Source organism: Sciurus vulgaris (genome assembly GCF_902686455.1).
Source record: "Sciurus vulgaris genome assembly, chromosome: 4".
Lineage (NCBI taxonomy): Eukaryota > Metazoa > Chordata > Mammalia > Rodentia > Sciuridae > Sciurus > Sciurus vulgaris.
In genome coordinates this window covers 37,680,145-37,697,583 of record NC_136464.1, presented here as the reverse complement: position 1 = coordinate 37,697,583, position 17,439 = coordinate 37,680,145, and the positions used below count along the sequence as shown (strand labels likewise).

The window sequence follows — 17,439 nt, the reverse complement described above, 5'->3', positions numbered from 1 at the left end:
CAGCAGCCAGAGAGCTGTTTCAAAAACAAATCCGATCACTTGAACCTGCTTTAAAGATTTCCACTTGTACTTGGACCAAGCTCAAAATACTTACCAGGGACTGAAGTCCAGAAAGATCAAATTCCCTTCCTTCCTCCAAACTCATCCTGAGACACCCTCCTCTCTCACCCACCAAGATCCAGTCATTCTAAAGGAAGCCCTTTCTTGCCTCAAGCATTCCCCTTTTAAAATATCCACCTTTTAATGCCTGGAATTTCCTTTAAACATTCCAGGGAAAAAAGGAAAAGCAAATATGTGAAGGAAGATGAGCAAAAATGGTGATAATCATTGAAGCCAAGTGATGGATACATCAGGGTTCAATCACTAAACTATTCTATGTTTATGTTTGAAATTTTCTATAATAAAAATAAATTTAAGACACATGTCTATCCTTTGAGTTTCAGTTTAAGTATCACCTCTTCAGAGGTGACTTTTCTACCTTAGAGGAATTCCACTACTCTTTCCTGCCTGTTACTTATCACAACTTTTAAGAATAAAAATGCTTGTTTCATTTATTTATCATTTCTTTCTTCTACTAGAGTGAACACTGAACAAGGTCAGAGACAATGTCTGCAGATTACACTGTAGGCATGCAAACACTTCACGAATGGACTCATGGAAGGCCTAGGACTCCCCCTTCATTCTTTTGGCCCCTCCCACAAAAGTGAAAAACTAGTGATCTTATTCCCCTCACTATCTTCTGTGCTCAAATTTTCCTAGTACTAGGATAAGCAGTACAATTTTCAGATATTATAACCATGAACTCTCAGGAAGTTCTCTTCAACTCATATCCACGTTTTACCCCAGAATCATCCATATCTTTAAACAATCGAGCTCATATAGCTGGTTTGAATTTGCATATCTGTACCATGATCTATTCAGAACAGCTGATTACTCCTCTCTTGAGCAGACTTTTGATAGAAGCACTTGACCTCAACTCAGTATACAAGTTTGTTTTATTGTACTTTAGAACTTTTATTATCAATTAAGTCATCCATTAAGATCAGTAGATTTTCATGGACTAAATACATGCAAAAACACATTTATAACAGGAACTTCAGTCACTATATTTGCTCATGTACATTGTTTTATAGGATCTTTCAGGGCTGGGGATGTAGTTCAGGGATAAGGTATTTGTTTTGCATGTGCATCCCAGTACTTCAAAAAAATTATATTTTCCTTGTTGCTTTATAACTAGGAAATTCCATTCAATATCAGGAGCATTGGTGTAGGGCACCTGATATCATGTGCTGGTAGAAAACATACTTAGCATACATGTAGTCATGGGTTCAATCCTCAGCACCAAAAAAAGAAAGAAAAAGAAAATAGCACTGGCACAGCCAACATGTCCACATGTCCACACACATATAGACAAGAGTCATATAGAAACAACAACAAAAAACTCACACCCATGTGAAATGAAAAATACAACATATAATAAATGTGAAAGCAAGTTATTATTATTTTTTTGCGTTGCTGGGGATTGAACCCAGGCCCTTGAGCTTGCAAGGCAGGCACTCTTCAACTGAGCCACATCCCCAGACCTGTAAGCAAGTTCTTGTATGACACTATTCAACAGACTAGTTTCTAACATGGGTTACAATTGCATAAGAGGACACACACTATAAATTGTTAAAGAAAGAATATTCCTAAAATAAAATTTTGAAATTCTTTTGTGTAACAGAGGAACAAAATAAAAATGAATATCGATGTGAAACACAATTAAATATTTAAATATATGTGCTGCTACTCTCAAATCTTATTCTTTCACATTTACTTCTTCTCCTTCTCTACTACTACTATTTTAACTACATTACTAAAAGTATTTGGTGTGCACCCCCAACATTCCCATTCAAGTCATCAGTTGATGCCCAAGTTCTTTCCTGCATTCAATGCCTGTATCATGAAACCCTATTTCAAAAGCTTGTGACGTCTGTGTCCAGGAGTCTCACCCTCTGTTTCAAAAACCATTCATCAAGGAAGCATAGACCATCTTCACTGCCAACTTCTCCTTTCCAGTTGACCCCATGCATACACTTGGGGACATATGCTTCAAGCATCTGGTCATGCCAATCTCACCTCTAAAGCTTTCTTCTCAGTTGAATCACATACTAGAATGCTTGCTTCCCATTTCTCTTTCATCATCAAAATAGTTCCCAAAATTCTACTATTTAAGGAAGCTTTTTCCAGGTTTAATTATCAAGGTGTAATTCACTGGTCTAATTCTTGATGACAGTACTCAAAACTTTCACATATATTCCCATTATTTTCTATTCCTAAAATATTTATAAGCACGTGTAACACATAGAGTATGAGTTCTATTCTTAATCATGGGTGGAATGAAGTAACACATCAGCAAGTTTATTTTTTATACATTTTTGGAGCAAATTAAATGTTAGTTGAAAGAAGCCAAGAATGGTGGTGCATGTCTGTAATCCCAAGGACTCAGGATGCGGAGGCAGGAGAATTGCAAGTCCAAGGTCAGCCTCGGCAATTTATTGAGGCCCTTAGCAATTTAGTGAGACTGTCTCAAAATAGAAAATAAAAAGGGTATGGGATATGGCTTAGTGATTAAGTGCCCCTAGGTTCAATCCCTGTTCCAAAACAAAATTAATTAAAAGAAATATCAAACATCAATTTAATCCTGATCACATGAATAAATGACCATGAGGAAGTGTCAGTTCATCAAAATTACACTATGCAGGATCGGCTCACATGAGTCTATCTTAGGGAATGGGAGTGTTAGATATGAAGTGCATCTGTTCCATTCCAAGTGGCTACATCATTATATTTAAGGAACATGACTTGTCTTTTTCAGCTTTGGGGGAAGACTAAATAAAAGCATGAAACATTCTCACCTGTCAAAATTCTGACTTTTAGTGTTTTTCTTTCTCCCTCTCTCTTCCTCTCTTTCCATTCCTTTGTTGATCTATAACTATCAAACTGCAAACTTATAGAGAGCAGAGATCACATCACTGACATACTCAGTGAAGTGTTTTATGCAAAGAAAATATGACACTTGAAAATAATAAAGTCAAATCTTAGAAATAGATATGGAGAAGGTAATACAGAAAAAAGAATACCCAGTGGTTTAGGAATTTATTTTGAGACTTAGTCTCAAAATAAAAAGAGCTGCAAATGTAGCTCAGTGGTTAAATGCCCCTGGATTCAATCCCTGGTACCAAAAAAAAAAAAAAAAAAAAGTAATTGTTTTCAGGAAACTATATGATTTTATATTCCTTATGTCTATGATAGGCTATTATTTACAAAAATAAAATAATTTTTATTGTGTTTTAGACAAGGGGTCTTGCTATGTGGCCCATACTAGCCCCAAATTCTGGGCTCAAGGGATCCTCCTGCATCAGCCTCTGGTGTAGATGGAACTACAGGAGCATGCTACTGCACCCAGCTAATAAAATAATTTTTTAAAACTTATCATGCTGGGCTGGGAATGTAGCTCAATGATAGAGGACTTGCCTAGCATTTAGGCAAGTGGGTTTAATCCCTAGCACTAATAAATAAATAAACAAACAAATAAATAAATAAAATTTTAAAATATGATGCCAAACTCAGTTCTACAATGATGTAAGAGTGTATTTCAAAATAATTCTAATCAATAAGCATTTAATAAGTGCTAAATACATATAGGGCATAGTGCTAGGCATAAGAGACAACAGGGCATAGAACAATCAGGGCATAGAAAAGAAAAATGTAAGGCAAGAGAAACAGTGGAAAACATCGCCCACAAGGTCACTGGGCAGTTTCCTAGAAAGTATAAGTCCTGAATTGGATTTAAACTAATGAAATAATAGGTCTTATAAAAGTAGATGAGAGGATGCCAGAAAGCCAGAAAACATGGATTGGTCAGGGGCAGAGGAGGAGGTAAAAATGGTGATAAGGAAACAGGGAGGGACCAGATCACAGGAACCCTGGATGAGGAAGAATAAGGGTGATGTGGACCAAATGGAACATTAGATAAGGCAGTAAAAATGGAACAGCAGACACAAAAGCAGCAGAAAAGAGAAGGACAAGATCAGAGAAACTAGAGGGGAAATCTTAACAAGATCTGGTAACTGATTAGTATGTGAGAAGAGGAGAGGCCAGTCCCTGTTTGTCTATTTTCTAGGTAAAACGGTACATTTCCTGTTCCTTCTTAACAGTGATCATTTTTCTAGCAATGTGAAAAAAAAATAGTACAGAATGATTTTAATAATATCTCTTGGCTTTAACTTTTTAAGTTTAAAAATGAGAAAAGCAAGAAATTTAATGTTATTTATTTCCACAGTTGAAAAATAACCAAAAATAAAAATGTTTTTCCACATAATATTGAAAAGCAAAGCAATTAGATGATTCTGCCATACATAAACATTAGTTTCTGCCAATATTCATTCAACAAATATTTACCATCAATATAATATTATGAATTCAACATCGATGTCTTTTTTTTTTTTTTTTTTGGAGACAATTATGAAGTCAGAGACAGTCTGATAAATGGAAAACATTAGCAAATAAGGAACCAAAAGACAAATTCCAGTCTTGGCTCTGGGCTTTAACTTGAGGTCACGCAGCAAATAAATTACTTTACTTCCCCAGCTTCTGCAAGTGAGCACCAAAGCATCTTACATTTGTGGAATGTTTTTGATTTATTTTCCTGTCCTTTTTTTTAAAAGCCAAACTTCATTAATATTCTGAAGTTGGACAATATTGGTTTTATTACCTTATACTTTACAGATGAGGACACCAGGTTTAAGTGATAAGGCAGTGATTACAAACTAGGTGTTTGGTCTGATATCCTATACTCTTTCCACTACACTAGGCTTCCCCTAGCTACTTCACAAATTACTTGGAAAAAAATACAGATATGGAAATGCTTTAAAAAGGCTATAGCATTACACAAATAGAAATTAAATTGCTTCATTCAGGAGTTACCAGGAGAGAACACAAGGTTTAAAGGGACTTAAGCCTGTTTAGATGCACCTCTTTAAGAAAAACAAAACAGACATTATAGGTAAAGACTTTGGAAGGCAACCATTCAAATGAGGGCCCCTGAAATTTAAGTTTCATTTAGCTTCAGGGTAAAATTTGCTCTTGGATGTGGAAAAAAAAAAAATTCACCAACCTAGTGAGATCAAAATATTGAGATCATGGGGCTGGGGCTGGGGTTCACTGGCAGAGTGTTTGCCTGGCACACGTGAGGCACTGGGTTTGATCCTTAGCACCACATACAAAAATAAATAAAGGCATGCTGTTTATCTACAACTACAAAAATTTTTTTAAAAATATGGAGATCAGGGGCTGAGGTTGTGGCTCAGTGGTAGAGCACTTGCCTGGCATGTGTGAGGCACTGGGTTCGATCCTCAGCACCACATATAAAAATAAAATAAAGGTATTGTATCCATCTACAACTAAAAAAATGTATATCTTTATAAAAAAAAAAATTGAGATCAAAAATTGCCCTCCAAAACCTAACCTCTGCCTTTTAAGTAGTATGAAAAGAACATATGGAGTCAGGCATAGTGGCACACGCCTATAATTTCAGCAACCGAGGCTGAGGTAGGAGGACAGAACATTAGAAGCCAACCTGGTCAATTTAGGGAAGCCCTCAGCAACTGAGCAAGACCCTATCTCAAAAAATACAAAGGACTGAAGATGTAGGTCAGTGGTAAAATGCCCCTGGGTTTAATCCCCAGTACCCTCACTCACCCAAAAAAGAAACAGAACATAGTGAATACAGGGCAGAAAAATACATATGTTAGCCTTTTATTTCCTCACTTTTATTCACAATAAGCCAGACAATGAAAACTTCGAAGTAGAAATAATCTTCTCCATATCTTTATTAGGCTTAAAAGAACAAATTACCAGCAAACAGTAAAAGTCATTATAATGAAGTAAGTAAATTACGTTGCTAAAATAATTAAGTTAAAACATCACACTATATAATTTTTTTGTTTTATACACACACAGGTATAAATACACACACACACACACTCATATTTACTCACAATTTGGCAAGCAAAAGATCTCATTAAAAAAATTTTTTACCTCGTCTCCGCCCATAGCTCCTGGCTGCATGTAAACACAGAAGAAAACCATGGGTATTTGTATCAAAATGGTGAATTTAGAAATTTAAAAAAAAAATATTCGCACAAACCTCTTTTAAGTATTCTTGGAATTATTAATCCGGAGATATTGTTCAACTTTATTATAAACATACTATATTTTTTTAAAAAAAAACTTTTATGAAAGACAAGCTAAATCACAATATTAAAGAGATATTCAACTAGAAGTAGCAGCCACTGAAACAGAAACAATGGGTTTTCAAGTTTCACATGTCCTATAAGAATTTATATTGGGGCCTATTATCTATATCAGATATAGATGAGTTTTTTTTTAAATTTTGATTTATAAGTATTCATTTATACTTTATATTACCATCAGACATGACTCAAAGAAAAAAAAAACATGCATTCTAAATAACTAAAAATTGTGGCATATGGTGGTCTTTCTGACTCTTACTATATACACAACACATACACACACACACACGCGCACACACTTCACAGATGCCTCTGAAAAATACACTGGAAATTTAAATACAATTGGCTCATGTTGTATAGAATATGTTTCTGCAAAATTTTTAGTGAAGTTTCTCCTATAGTTAGTTTCCATACATATCACAAATGGGAGAAAACATTACCATGTACATCAATAAAACAAACTGAAAAAGTAGGAAGATATTAAGGAACTGGGTTCATCTCAGACCTTAATAATAGAATACTTTGAATGTTTTCTTTGCCTTCAAAACTGGAGGCCTACAGAATTCATTGTTACAATGCTTAATAGAGCAAGACTGTGGTATCATAGATCTCTCAGAGAACTTGTCATCTAAAATAATTTCCATCTGCGCACAGGCCTGTAATCCCAGCAACTCAGGAGGCTGAGGAAGGAGGATCTCAAATTTAAGGCCAGCCTGGGCAACTTAAAAAAAACCTATCTCAAACTAAAAAACAAAATATAAATGGCTGGAGGTGTAGGTCTAGCTCAATAGGAAATAGCCCCTGGTTCAATCCCCAGTACAAAAAAAAAAAAAAAAAAAAAAAAAAAAAAAGGTTTTTCAGAGTAGAAAGATAAATTTGAAACCTCAGGTTCTATAAACAAAAATTCTATTTAGTCTATTTTTAAAAGCATGTCATAAAATTAGCTTACACTGAAAAAGGAGAATAATTTGGAATTATATTTGTAGTATAAAATAGTAAGCAGTAAAGAAAATTATTTCTAAGAAAACAATTCTGATTTTTTCAGCCACGTAACTGAAATATTACTTGGTCAATCTCATCTTCTACTACTTTTTATTTTTTTCATACATCATACTTGCCCTCAACTCCACCCCTTTAATCTCTTCACTTTCCTACTATTCATATTAAGAACAATTATCTAGTTCAATTCCTATTTTTTCCTTGACTCCTCCCATTGTTCAGTCCTCAAGGAAAAAAAAAATCTCTTCTGAATTTACAAAGTTGTTATTGTTTGCATCATTTACAAAGGGGGTACATTTCAAAAAAAAAAATAAGGGACTTTTATACTTTTTATTATTTGTAATCCATCTCCCTAAATCAAGTATAAATGGTAGTCAGCTTCCTAGTCTGAGCTGGAAAAAGTGTGCTTCATTCATAATAAGAATAAATTTAAAAAAACAACACTTAAGAAGAGAAGAAATAAGTCTGACATTCTATCACTTGTCTCTTTGTCCCTTCCTCCCATCCCCAATGATGTCATGCTGCCTGACACCCCACTGAAAAACCTCTATTGAGCAAATAAAATACTCTATTTCAAAATTACTCATCTCTGTTCCAAACAACAAATTTTCACTTTTTGTTTTGTTTTTTTCATCAACTCTGATTTTTGGCTAGATACTCAATGTAAAAGAATCCGATTGTAGTACTAAGGTAGTAATTGACTCAATGGACTTTAGCACCCCTCCATAAATGAGAATGATATTCACTCAAGTCTTCAACTGCTAAATATTAGGCACTACAGAACACAAAGTGAATAAATGCAGACAGGCTTGAGTGTGGGAAGGAGCATCCTGAATGAAGGAGAGGAAGACATACTTGGGAGTTTTAACCAAATTTTCCTTAAACAGTTCATGGTTTTTACAAGTTCATATCTTTTCTCATTTCTGAACAAAGACTGTAAAAAGCCTCAGGCTTGGGCTGGGGATATGGCTCAGTTGGTAGAGTGCCTGCCTTGCAAGCACAAAGCCCTGGGTTCAATTCCCAGCACCGCAAAAAAAAAAAAAAAAAAAAAAAAAAAAAAGCCTCGGACTTTGATATTAGGGAGGCAGGATGGCATATGGAAAAGATAGTCAATTTAAGTAGTGATATGAACAGCTTAGATTTGTTTTCAACACTCATTGTGGAATTTAATTATGTGATACCCTGGTCCTGATTTGAGTATTTTATTTATGATTACTGTGGTGATCATTTTTGTGGTATTTAAAACTTAATGGGTGCTTTCTACATACCAGGAACAGTCATGCATGTTAATATCCTTAATACACTACACAACTTTGTGATATAAGTATTGTATTAGCTTTTTTTTTTCAGGTTAAGAAAATGGGACAGAGAAAAGTTAAATATCTTTTCCAAAATCACACAGGTAGGAAGTGAAGGATTTGGAATAAGAAGCTAAGCAGTATGGACCCAGCATTCACACTTTTTTATAGTATTCAATTACAGGGGGCAAGGTTCATATCTTGTATTCCTTTTATATCCTCTAATACACCAGGCAGAAAGGTCTATTCCAAGTTGGTACTCAACAAATAGAGCTGTTAGGTGAGTGTACAATTCAGGGAGAGAGTAACATATGAAGTAGCAGATTTCTGTATGTAGACCAACTCTGATGATAGTTTAAAATTTGATCAAGTTGCTCAGATGAAGATCATCTGCAAATAGTCCAGTTAAACCAAACTCGTCCCTTAGGTAATAAAATAAATACCAAAGAAAGAAACATGGAGGTACCAAAAGAAAACCCAAAAAAACAAAAAACAAAAACAGTGCTTTCCCTTGGGAATAAGTATTATTTTAAAATAAGACTATTAGCCAGTGCCATGGCGCATGCCTATAATCCCAGCGGTTTGTGAGCCTGAGACAGGAGGTTTGATAGTTCAAAGCCAGCCTCAGCAATTTAGCAAGGCCCTAAGCAACTCAGTGAGACCCTGTCTCTAAATAAAATACAAAAAAGGGCTGGGGACGTGACTTGGTGATTGAGTGCCCTTGGCTTCAATCCCCTGTATCAGAAAAAAAAAAAAAAAAGAGAGAGGCAGGAAGGGGGGAAGGGAAGGAGGGAAGGAGGGAGACAGACACACTACTGAATACATTAACTTACTCAAGTCAACACAAAATGATCTTACATAGGAAAAAAAAGTATTTAGACCAATTTCATCCTTATGATATACTATCTATGCTATGATGAATTTATTCCAGATATAACAGGAGGGAATATTCCATCTATTCCTCTAAGAACTTCAATTCTTGACTACCGATTATCACCATTCGTACAGTTAAAATTCTTTCACTGATTCATATATATTAAACAATTTATATCTCATTAAAATTACATCTAATTTTTAGAAGTCAGAGTTGTGGTCACTCTTGGCCACGGACAGTAACTACAGGAGAATCTAAAGGGTCCTGGGGGGTAATGTTTCTAGCTTAATTTAGGTGTTGGTTAAATGGCTGTGCTCAATTTGTTATAATATATTAAACTACATATTTATTAAACATACATTTATGATTTGTGAACTGTTTGGTGTATATGTTAGACTTCAATAAATAGTTTAAAACAAAATATTACAAATATCTTAGACTAGTTCACTGATTGCAAAATTAGTGCAAAAAACCCAAAGTGTAACACTTTTGCAGCTTTTAAATTACAAATTCAAATTATCAAAAGTTGATTTTTTAAAAATTGGGCTTATTTTTTGGTCCATCAGAAAACAATACAAAAAGGCTTATGTAGTTTGTAGTGAGAAATGCAAGAATTATCCCAAACTAAGCTCACATGTTCAATGACTAGTACATTCTGAGTAGTGTGTTCATGTTAATGGTATGATGCTTTGTTGGGTATATGAGGAAACACCAAAATGGATCATCTGTTACTCCTTATGATTTGTGCTGCACTTTGTTTTAAGCTATACTCTTACACATATAATACTATAAGGCAGGACACATTATAAACTATTGTTTGTTTTTTAAAGACTTTATGTTTTTAGAGTACTTTTAGATTCATAGCAAAATTGGAAGTATAGAGGTTTCCCACATACTCTTTACCCCCATGTTTGTATATTCTCCCCATTATCAACATCCTCTACCAGAGTGGTACATTTGTTACAACTGATAATCATTTGAAACCCATACTTTACATCAGGGTTCACTCTTGGTATTGTAGATTCTATGGGTTTCAACAAATGTATCCATCATCATAGTACAACACAGAGGTTTCACTATCTTAAATATCCTCTGTATTGCCATGCACTGTGGTGCACACCTGTAATCCCAGCTAAGAGGATCACAAGTTTAAGCACAGCTTGGGCAATTTAGCAAGACCCTGTTTCAAAATATAAAATAAAAAGGGCTGGGGGCAAGTAGTTCAGAGGTAGAACAACCCTGGTTCCAACCTGCAGTACAACAAAAAGAAGGGGGAAAAAAGTCCTCTATGTTCCTCCCACTCCTTAGCTTCTAGCAACCACTGATCTTATCTCCATAGTTTTGCCTTTTCCAGAATGTCATATAGTTGGAATCACTCAGAATGGAGCCTTTTCAGACTGGCTTCTTTCACTGAATAATAGGCGCTTAAGGTTCCTCTGTATTTGATAGCTCATTTCCTTTTAGTACTGAATAACATTCTGTTATCTGGATTTATCATGGTTTATTTATCAATTCACCTACTAAAGGACACCCTGGTTCCCCTCTAAGATTTGGCAATTATGAAAATAGGCTTTTTATTTTAATTTAATTATTTATTTATTTTCTGTCAGTTCTGGGGATTGAACCCAGGTGCTAGACAAACGCTCTACCACTGAGCTATATCCCCAACCCAAAATTTGGCAATTATAAATAAAACTGCTAAGAATATCCACATGCAGGTTTTGGCTGGACATGTTTTCAACTTCTTTGTATAAAGACCAAGAAGCGCACCGCACCTGCTGGATCCAATGGTAAATGCATGTTTAATTTTTTAAGGAACTGCTAAACTGCTAATCTAGTTTATAAATCTAAACTAACTCTTCTGTTTCAAGAATTCACCTGAATTTGCTGAAGTCTAAGCAAAAAAACACATCATACACAGATTCTTCCACAGAGATTCAAAAATGAGAAAGAAAAGTAAGACAGAAAGAGGAGAAAGGAAAGGAGAGGTGTAGTTAGGTACACAGACATAGTAACTTCATTGTGGATCATAATAATTTAAAAAACTTAAGCAGAACACCTGGAATACTGTGCCTGATGAAAAAGGAATAAAAAGACCTTACTTAAAGTAAGGTCCTTCCATTTCCTCTTTGATTCTCAATTCTCAAACTAGGCAATTCACTAATTCTCAAACTAGGCAAATTATAATTGAGATCAATTTCTCCATAAACAACATGAATATAACAGGTAAAAATGAAGCTTAAAGGAATGTAATACATTTTTATCTGCTACATCCTTATAAATTATTTGGACACTTAAATTTTTCTTTTCCTTCCCTTTTTTCTCTTTGATTCTTACCCATTTTTCTCAGGAAAATCTCCTTACCATTTCATTTGCAAACCTAAAAAGTAACACTAATAATCAACTAGCATAATAACAAAATAAAGTATCTCAGTCTCCTGGGATATTTTATAAGGAAGAAGGAATATCATAAAGTAGAATATCTTTAATCTTGGAGAATACTGCAATAGAGGATAACCTACTAATAACTGATCATGCTCCAGGCACTATATGCAAGTGCTTAATATGTCTCATCTGATTCCCAAAACAACTATCATTATGAAGGAAAAAGAGAATAAGAAAAGCACTAAGGATTCTAATCACATACCAGAGTATTTTGTATTTTTTCTGACTGATTTGTCCAAACCAGGTCTGCAACTGCCTATTGCAGAGGTATGCACTTAAATCTCTAGCATATTTTTTCAACAAACCATCATCTCTGAACCACTAATCAAAAATCTCATGAGGTCTCTTCAAAATTTATACAAATATCAATTTCTAAACGAGTCAGGACACCCAATATTTGCCAATTAGGCATTTCTGAACCCCAAAACAATGTAGGGAATTATACAGAGGGAAGAGTAGGTGAGCAAAATGGATGCTGGTGGGTTCAGGAGGCTACAAAGAACCAAATGCTGGGCCTCTGAGTCAGTGTTCCTCATCTTCTCCCCATCAACAATACTCCTTTCATGTGGGAAGAATTCCTTCATGCAGGAAAATTACAGAAAAAAACTTGGGAATATGGGAAGGGCTCCGGCAGCATGGAGAAGCTATTCATTCGCCTCCTCCCTGAATGGCCTCTCAAAACCAGCTTTTTCCCTCTATCCTGAACTTGAGAAAATTTCAGGGAACAATAAAAACAGACCACTTCTGGAGGGAAAGAAAGAATACAAGAATGCACAGCACTACATTTCTACTTGGTTTCCTCATGATCAGACAGACATTTGTTGCTACAAATAAAAGGCTGTGAGTGTAGCAGAAGGTGGAAAGGCACCAGATGTCTCAGGAGGTTATTACTTCTAATTCTGGTCCTTCCCATCCACCCTTCACCATCCTCCCCACAACCACATTTCATCCCAAACCAATTAAATTAGTGTCTTGCCAGATATGGTGATACAGTGAGAGAAGCATTACATACTTAATCTTGTAAAGCATTTGTAAAGAGGGGTTAATGTGTTCATTTACAAGAAAAGACACAGGTAATGTGCCCTGAGATCACTTAGCAAATAGGTGATAGATTCAAGATTTAAACTCAGATCTGCTACCTCCCACCAAGCTGCATTATTTCCACTATATTAGGATGGGGGAAAATTACATAACAAAGATTTATGTGTGTGGAAGTTAACGAAGAAGGCAAAGTCTCACCTATGTAAGTTCACACAGGAAACTTTGCACACCAAGTTTTTCTCTGTTCAAGCTTCAGGCTGCCATTATACAAGTAGTAGAGACCTGTACAGAGGGTGGTTAAAATTCCTGCTGCTAACAAAGAATATTGTATTCTGAAAGTAAAACTGACCACCTTTTAGAAGTGTACTGACTCTCCACAAAGTATTACTTAGCTAATTGTTATAAGTGGGTTAAATAAAACTTGAGTGATGTTTCTTGGAAAATCCAAAGTAGTAATACTCACATTGGATTAAGGGACTGGTAGGCAGAATAATCTGTGTGTCCAAGTCTTAGATGGTTATTTGCTGGCTCTATGAAATCAGCAAGTTGTTTAACCTTTGTTAGAAAATGAAGATGCTGCTATATTTTAAAAAGAGGTGCTCTGGCAATTATCAAGAATACAAGGAATGTCCTTCAATTGATAAATGGATAAAGAAACTGTAGTATATATATACAATGGAATATTACTCAGCTATAAAGAATAATAAAATTATGGCATTTGCAGGCAAATGGATGAAATTGGAGAATATCATGCTAAGTGAGATAAGCCAATCTCAAAAAATCAAAGGACGAATGATCTCACTGATAAGCGGATGATGACATATAAAGGGGGGTGGGAGGGAGGCAAGAATGGAGGAAGGAGGGACCGTATAGAGGGAAAAGAGGGGTGGGGAGGGGTGGGGGGGAGGAAAAAATAACAGAATGAATCAAACACCATTACCCTGTGTAGATGTATGATTACACAAATGGTATGCCTTTACTTCATGTACAAACAGAAACAACATGTATCCCATTTGTTTACAATAAAAATAAATTTAAAAAAGAATACAAGGAATAATAAGTGTTTGCAAAGATATGAGGAACAAGGTACACTCATACATTGCTGATGGGACTTCAAATTGGTGCAATCATTATGGAAAGGGGTATGGAGATTCCTCAGAAAACTTGGAATGGAACCACCATTTGACCAACTATCCCATTCCTCAAAGGACTTAAAATCAGCACACCAAAGTGACACAGTCACATCAATGTTTATAGCAGCTAAATTCATGGCAACTAAACTATGGACCCAACCTAGATGCCCTCCAACAGATGAATGGATAAAGAAATTTACGTGATACATATACACAATGGAATATTACTCAGCCTTAAAGAAGAATGAAATTATGGCATTTGCAGGTAAATGGATGGAATCAGAAAATATCATGCTAAGTGATGTAAGCCAATTCCCCAAAACCAAAGGCCAAATGTTTTCTCTGATAAGTGGATCCTGATCCATAGTGGCAAGTGGTATTTGGGTGGAAGGAAGAATGAAGAAACTTTGGATTGTGTAGAGGGGAGTGAAGGGAGGGGTGGGGTGGCGGGGATGGAAAGGACAACAGAATGAGACAGACATTATTACCCTATTCCTATATAAATGTATGATCATACTACTGGTGTGACTCAGCACCATGTACAGCCAGAGGAATGAGAAGTTATTCTCCGTTTGTGTACAATGTGTCAAAATGCATTCTACTATCATATACAACTAATTAGAATAAAAAGAAAAAAATTAAAAACAAAGATCATTCTCAAATTTTCTGCCAAAGTACCACCATGGTAGAGTAAAATGAACCATGGAGCATTCTTAAAATGTGTAGAAATCTAGGAAGCCCTGTGAAATCTACAGCTTTATCCTAAACTATATTTCAGTTTCACATGGTACTCTGTAATACTGTTATGTTTTATATGAATAAGAGAATGATCCTGGGGCAAAATCAGTGCTCAGGAAAAGTGTAGGGCTGGGGAGATAGCTCAGTTGGTAGAGTGCTTGCCTTGCAAGCACAAAGCCCTGGGTTCGATCACCAGCACTGCAAAAAAAAAAAAAAAAAAAAAGTGTATATGTATATATATGTGTGTGTGTGTGTGTATATATATATACACCATATTTCAGTTGTAAACAATGCTTCAATAAACATGGGAGTACAGAAATGCCTTTGACAAACTCATTTCATTTCCTCTGGATAATGAAAGAAGTAGAAATGCTTAGTCATGGGTCATGTGGTAGTTTTATTTTTAATTTTTTGAGGAATCTGCATAACCATTTGCCATAACGGTTATACTGATTTGTGTTCTTACCAAGAGTGTATAAGGGTTCCCTTTCCCCACATCCTCACCAATACTTATTATCTTTTGTCTTTTTGATAAATGCCACTCAATCTGGAATGAAGTGATATCTCCTTGTGGTTTTGAGTTGCAATTTCCTGATGATGAATGATAATGAGCTTTTGTGTGTATGTGTGTGTGGTACTGAATGCCAGGGGTGCTTTACCAGTGAACTACATCCCTGACTTACTTTTTTTTTTAAACAGGGTTCCACTAAGTTGCTGAGAGTCTAAGTTGCCCAGGTGGGCCTCCCCAGTCACTGGGACTATATACAAGTGCCACTGTATCTGGCAATGAGCAACTCTACATATACTTATCAGCCATTTGTAAGTATACTTTTGAGAAATGTTGAATAGTTCTTTTCCCCAATTTTCAATTGTTTTTGCTGTTTTGTTTTGGTTTTGCTATGAACTCTTTGTGTCCTTTATATATCCTGGGTAATAACTCCTTGTCAGATGTACAGGTTGCAGATATTTTCTCCTATTTTGTGGACTATTTCTTCACTCTGTTGATGGTTTTGTTGTGCAGGTATTCTATTGCATTTTATTCAAGTGACTAAACTCAACAATAAAGTATTGTATATTTCAAAATTGCTAGATGAGATTTTGAATGTTTTCACCACAAAGAAATGATAAATGTTTGTGGTGATGAATATGCTAATTATACCAACCTAGTTATTAAACAATTTATACATGTACTGAAACATATTATATCAAATAAATATGTATAATTATTATGTATATTATATACACTATGTCCATTAAAAGAAATTAAGTTTTCTTTTTCCAGTCACAAACATCAGAGAAAAGGATGAATTTCTTCAAATATTTTTATATTGAATGTTTGCTGAATTATAATTGGCATTTTGAGGTCTACCTTGGACTTTAAAACATTTAAAAGATTAAACTCTGAAATTTTTTAAAAAATTAATTACAAATGTGGTGAGTGCTATATTAGGAAATCCAGGTTATACTGCCTACGAAAGTGGGGAAAACAATCAGGAAGTCCACAGGGAACAGTAACTTTTCGATTTCCTGTATCTTTATAACTGGGTTGAGACAACCCAAATCCTGTCACTTGAGACATATTCTTTCTCTCTCTCTCTCTCTCTCTTCAAAAATCCAATGAAGTCAGTCAAGAATATGTCAAACCACACTTATTTACAATGTTCAGTATCAGGCTATGTAGTCCAGGTTCACTATTCTATTTTTCAAGAAAATAACATATATAAGAGGACAAGTAATAAAAGGAAACCTATTTTCCCAGGACACTGAATTTGCATATTTGTGTTAAAGTACTGAAAACATAATAATACAATCTCTTTTAGCAATTAAACATTTAAAGTGGAAGTTTTCACTCCTGGCTCCATCATATCACCTGGGCAATCACATAGCCTCTTGAATCTCAGCTTCCTTTATATTTAAAATGAGAAGGTCAAAACAAAACAATAATGTCTTAGGTCCCTTACCACAATCATGTACAGCAATTATATGAAACTTGAGAGTCTGGGGTGTTTTGTTTTTTGGTGCTGAAGATTGAACACAGGAGTGCTTTACCACCAAGCCACACCCCCAGTCTTTTATTTTTCATTCTGAGACATGTCCTTCCCAAATTGCTGGGGCTGGCCTGGAACTTGGGATTCTCCTGCCTCAGTCTCCAGAGTCACTGGGATTATAGACATGTGCCACCACGTCTGGCTCAAATTTGAGTATTTTAAACTCACATGACAATGCATTCCTCTACCATTTTTCATTTTTAATTACCCACTATTTACTATATTCATATAACCAATGCATATTAATTTTACTTCTAAATCTGCTCAGATAGAAGGAATGGCACTGGATCTTGTCTTCAAAATCTCAAAGAAAATGCTTTCGACCTGGGAATCTCAAAAATAATTCCATCACTATTATCTTATTATACTGCCAGTGAAAGAAAAAAAATATGTTCTTCAAATTTTGGAAAATTTTACTTGAAATTCCAACAAAGCTGGCTCTATTCCCCTTCTGGCATAAATACATCATGTGCTCAGTTCACTCTCTGCTACTTCATTTCAGTTAAGCCTCTCCCCAAGGAGGTCACACTCATCAAAACATGAAAGGGAGGGTGAAGAAGAGACTCT

The 17,439-nt window shown here is 35.3% G+C and overlaps 1 protein-coding gene across 9 annotated transcripts in view; it reads right to left on the bottom strand.

Annotated features, from left to right (window-relative positions):
- The window catches only part of CPEB3 (cytoplasmic polyadenylation element binding protein 3), a 172,564-nt gene that overhangs the window by 74,211 nt on the left and 80,914 nt on the right, over positions 1-17,439 (bottom strand). For 6 of the 9 annotated variants that reach the window (XM_079137567.1, XM_079137568.1, XM_079137566.1 and 3 more), the window contains one exon: positions 6,082-6,105. The exons of the other annotated variants lie outside the window; for them this stretch is intronic. In XM_079137567.1, coding sequence (XP_078993693.1) covers positions 6,082-6,105 — 24 coding nt within the window. The remainder of the gene's footprint in view (positions 1-6,081; positions 6,106-17,439) is intronic. 9 annotated transcript variants of the gene reach the window in all.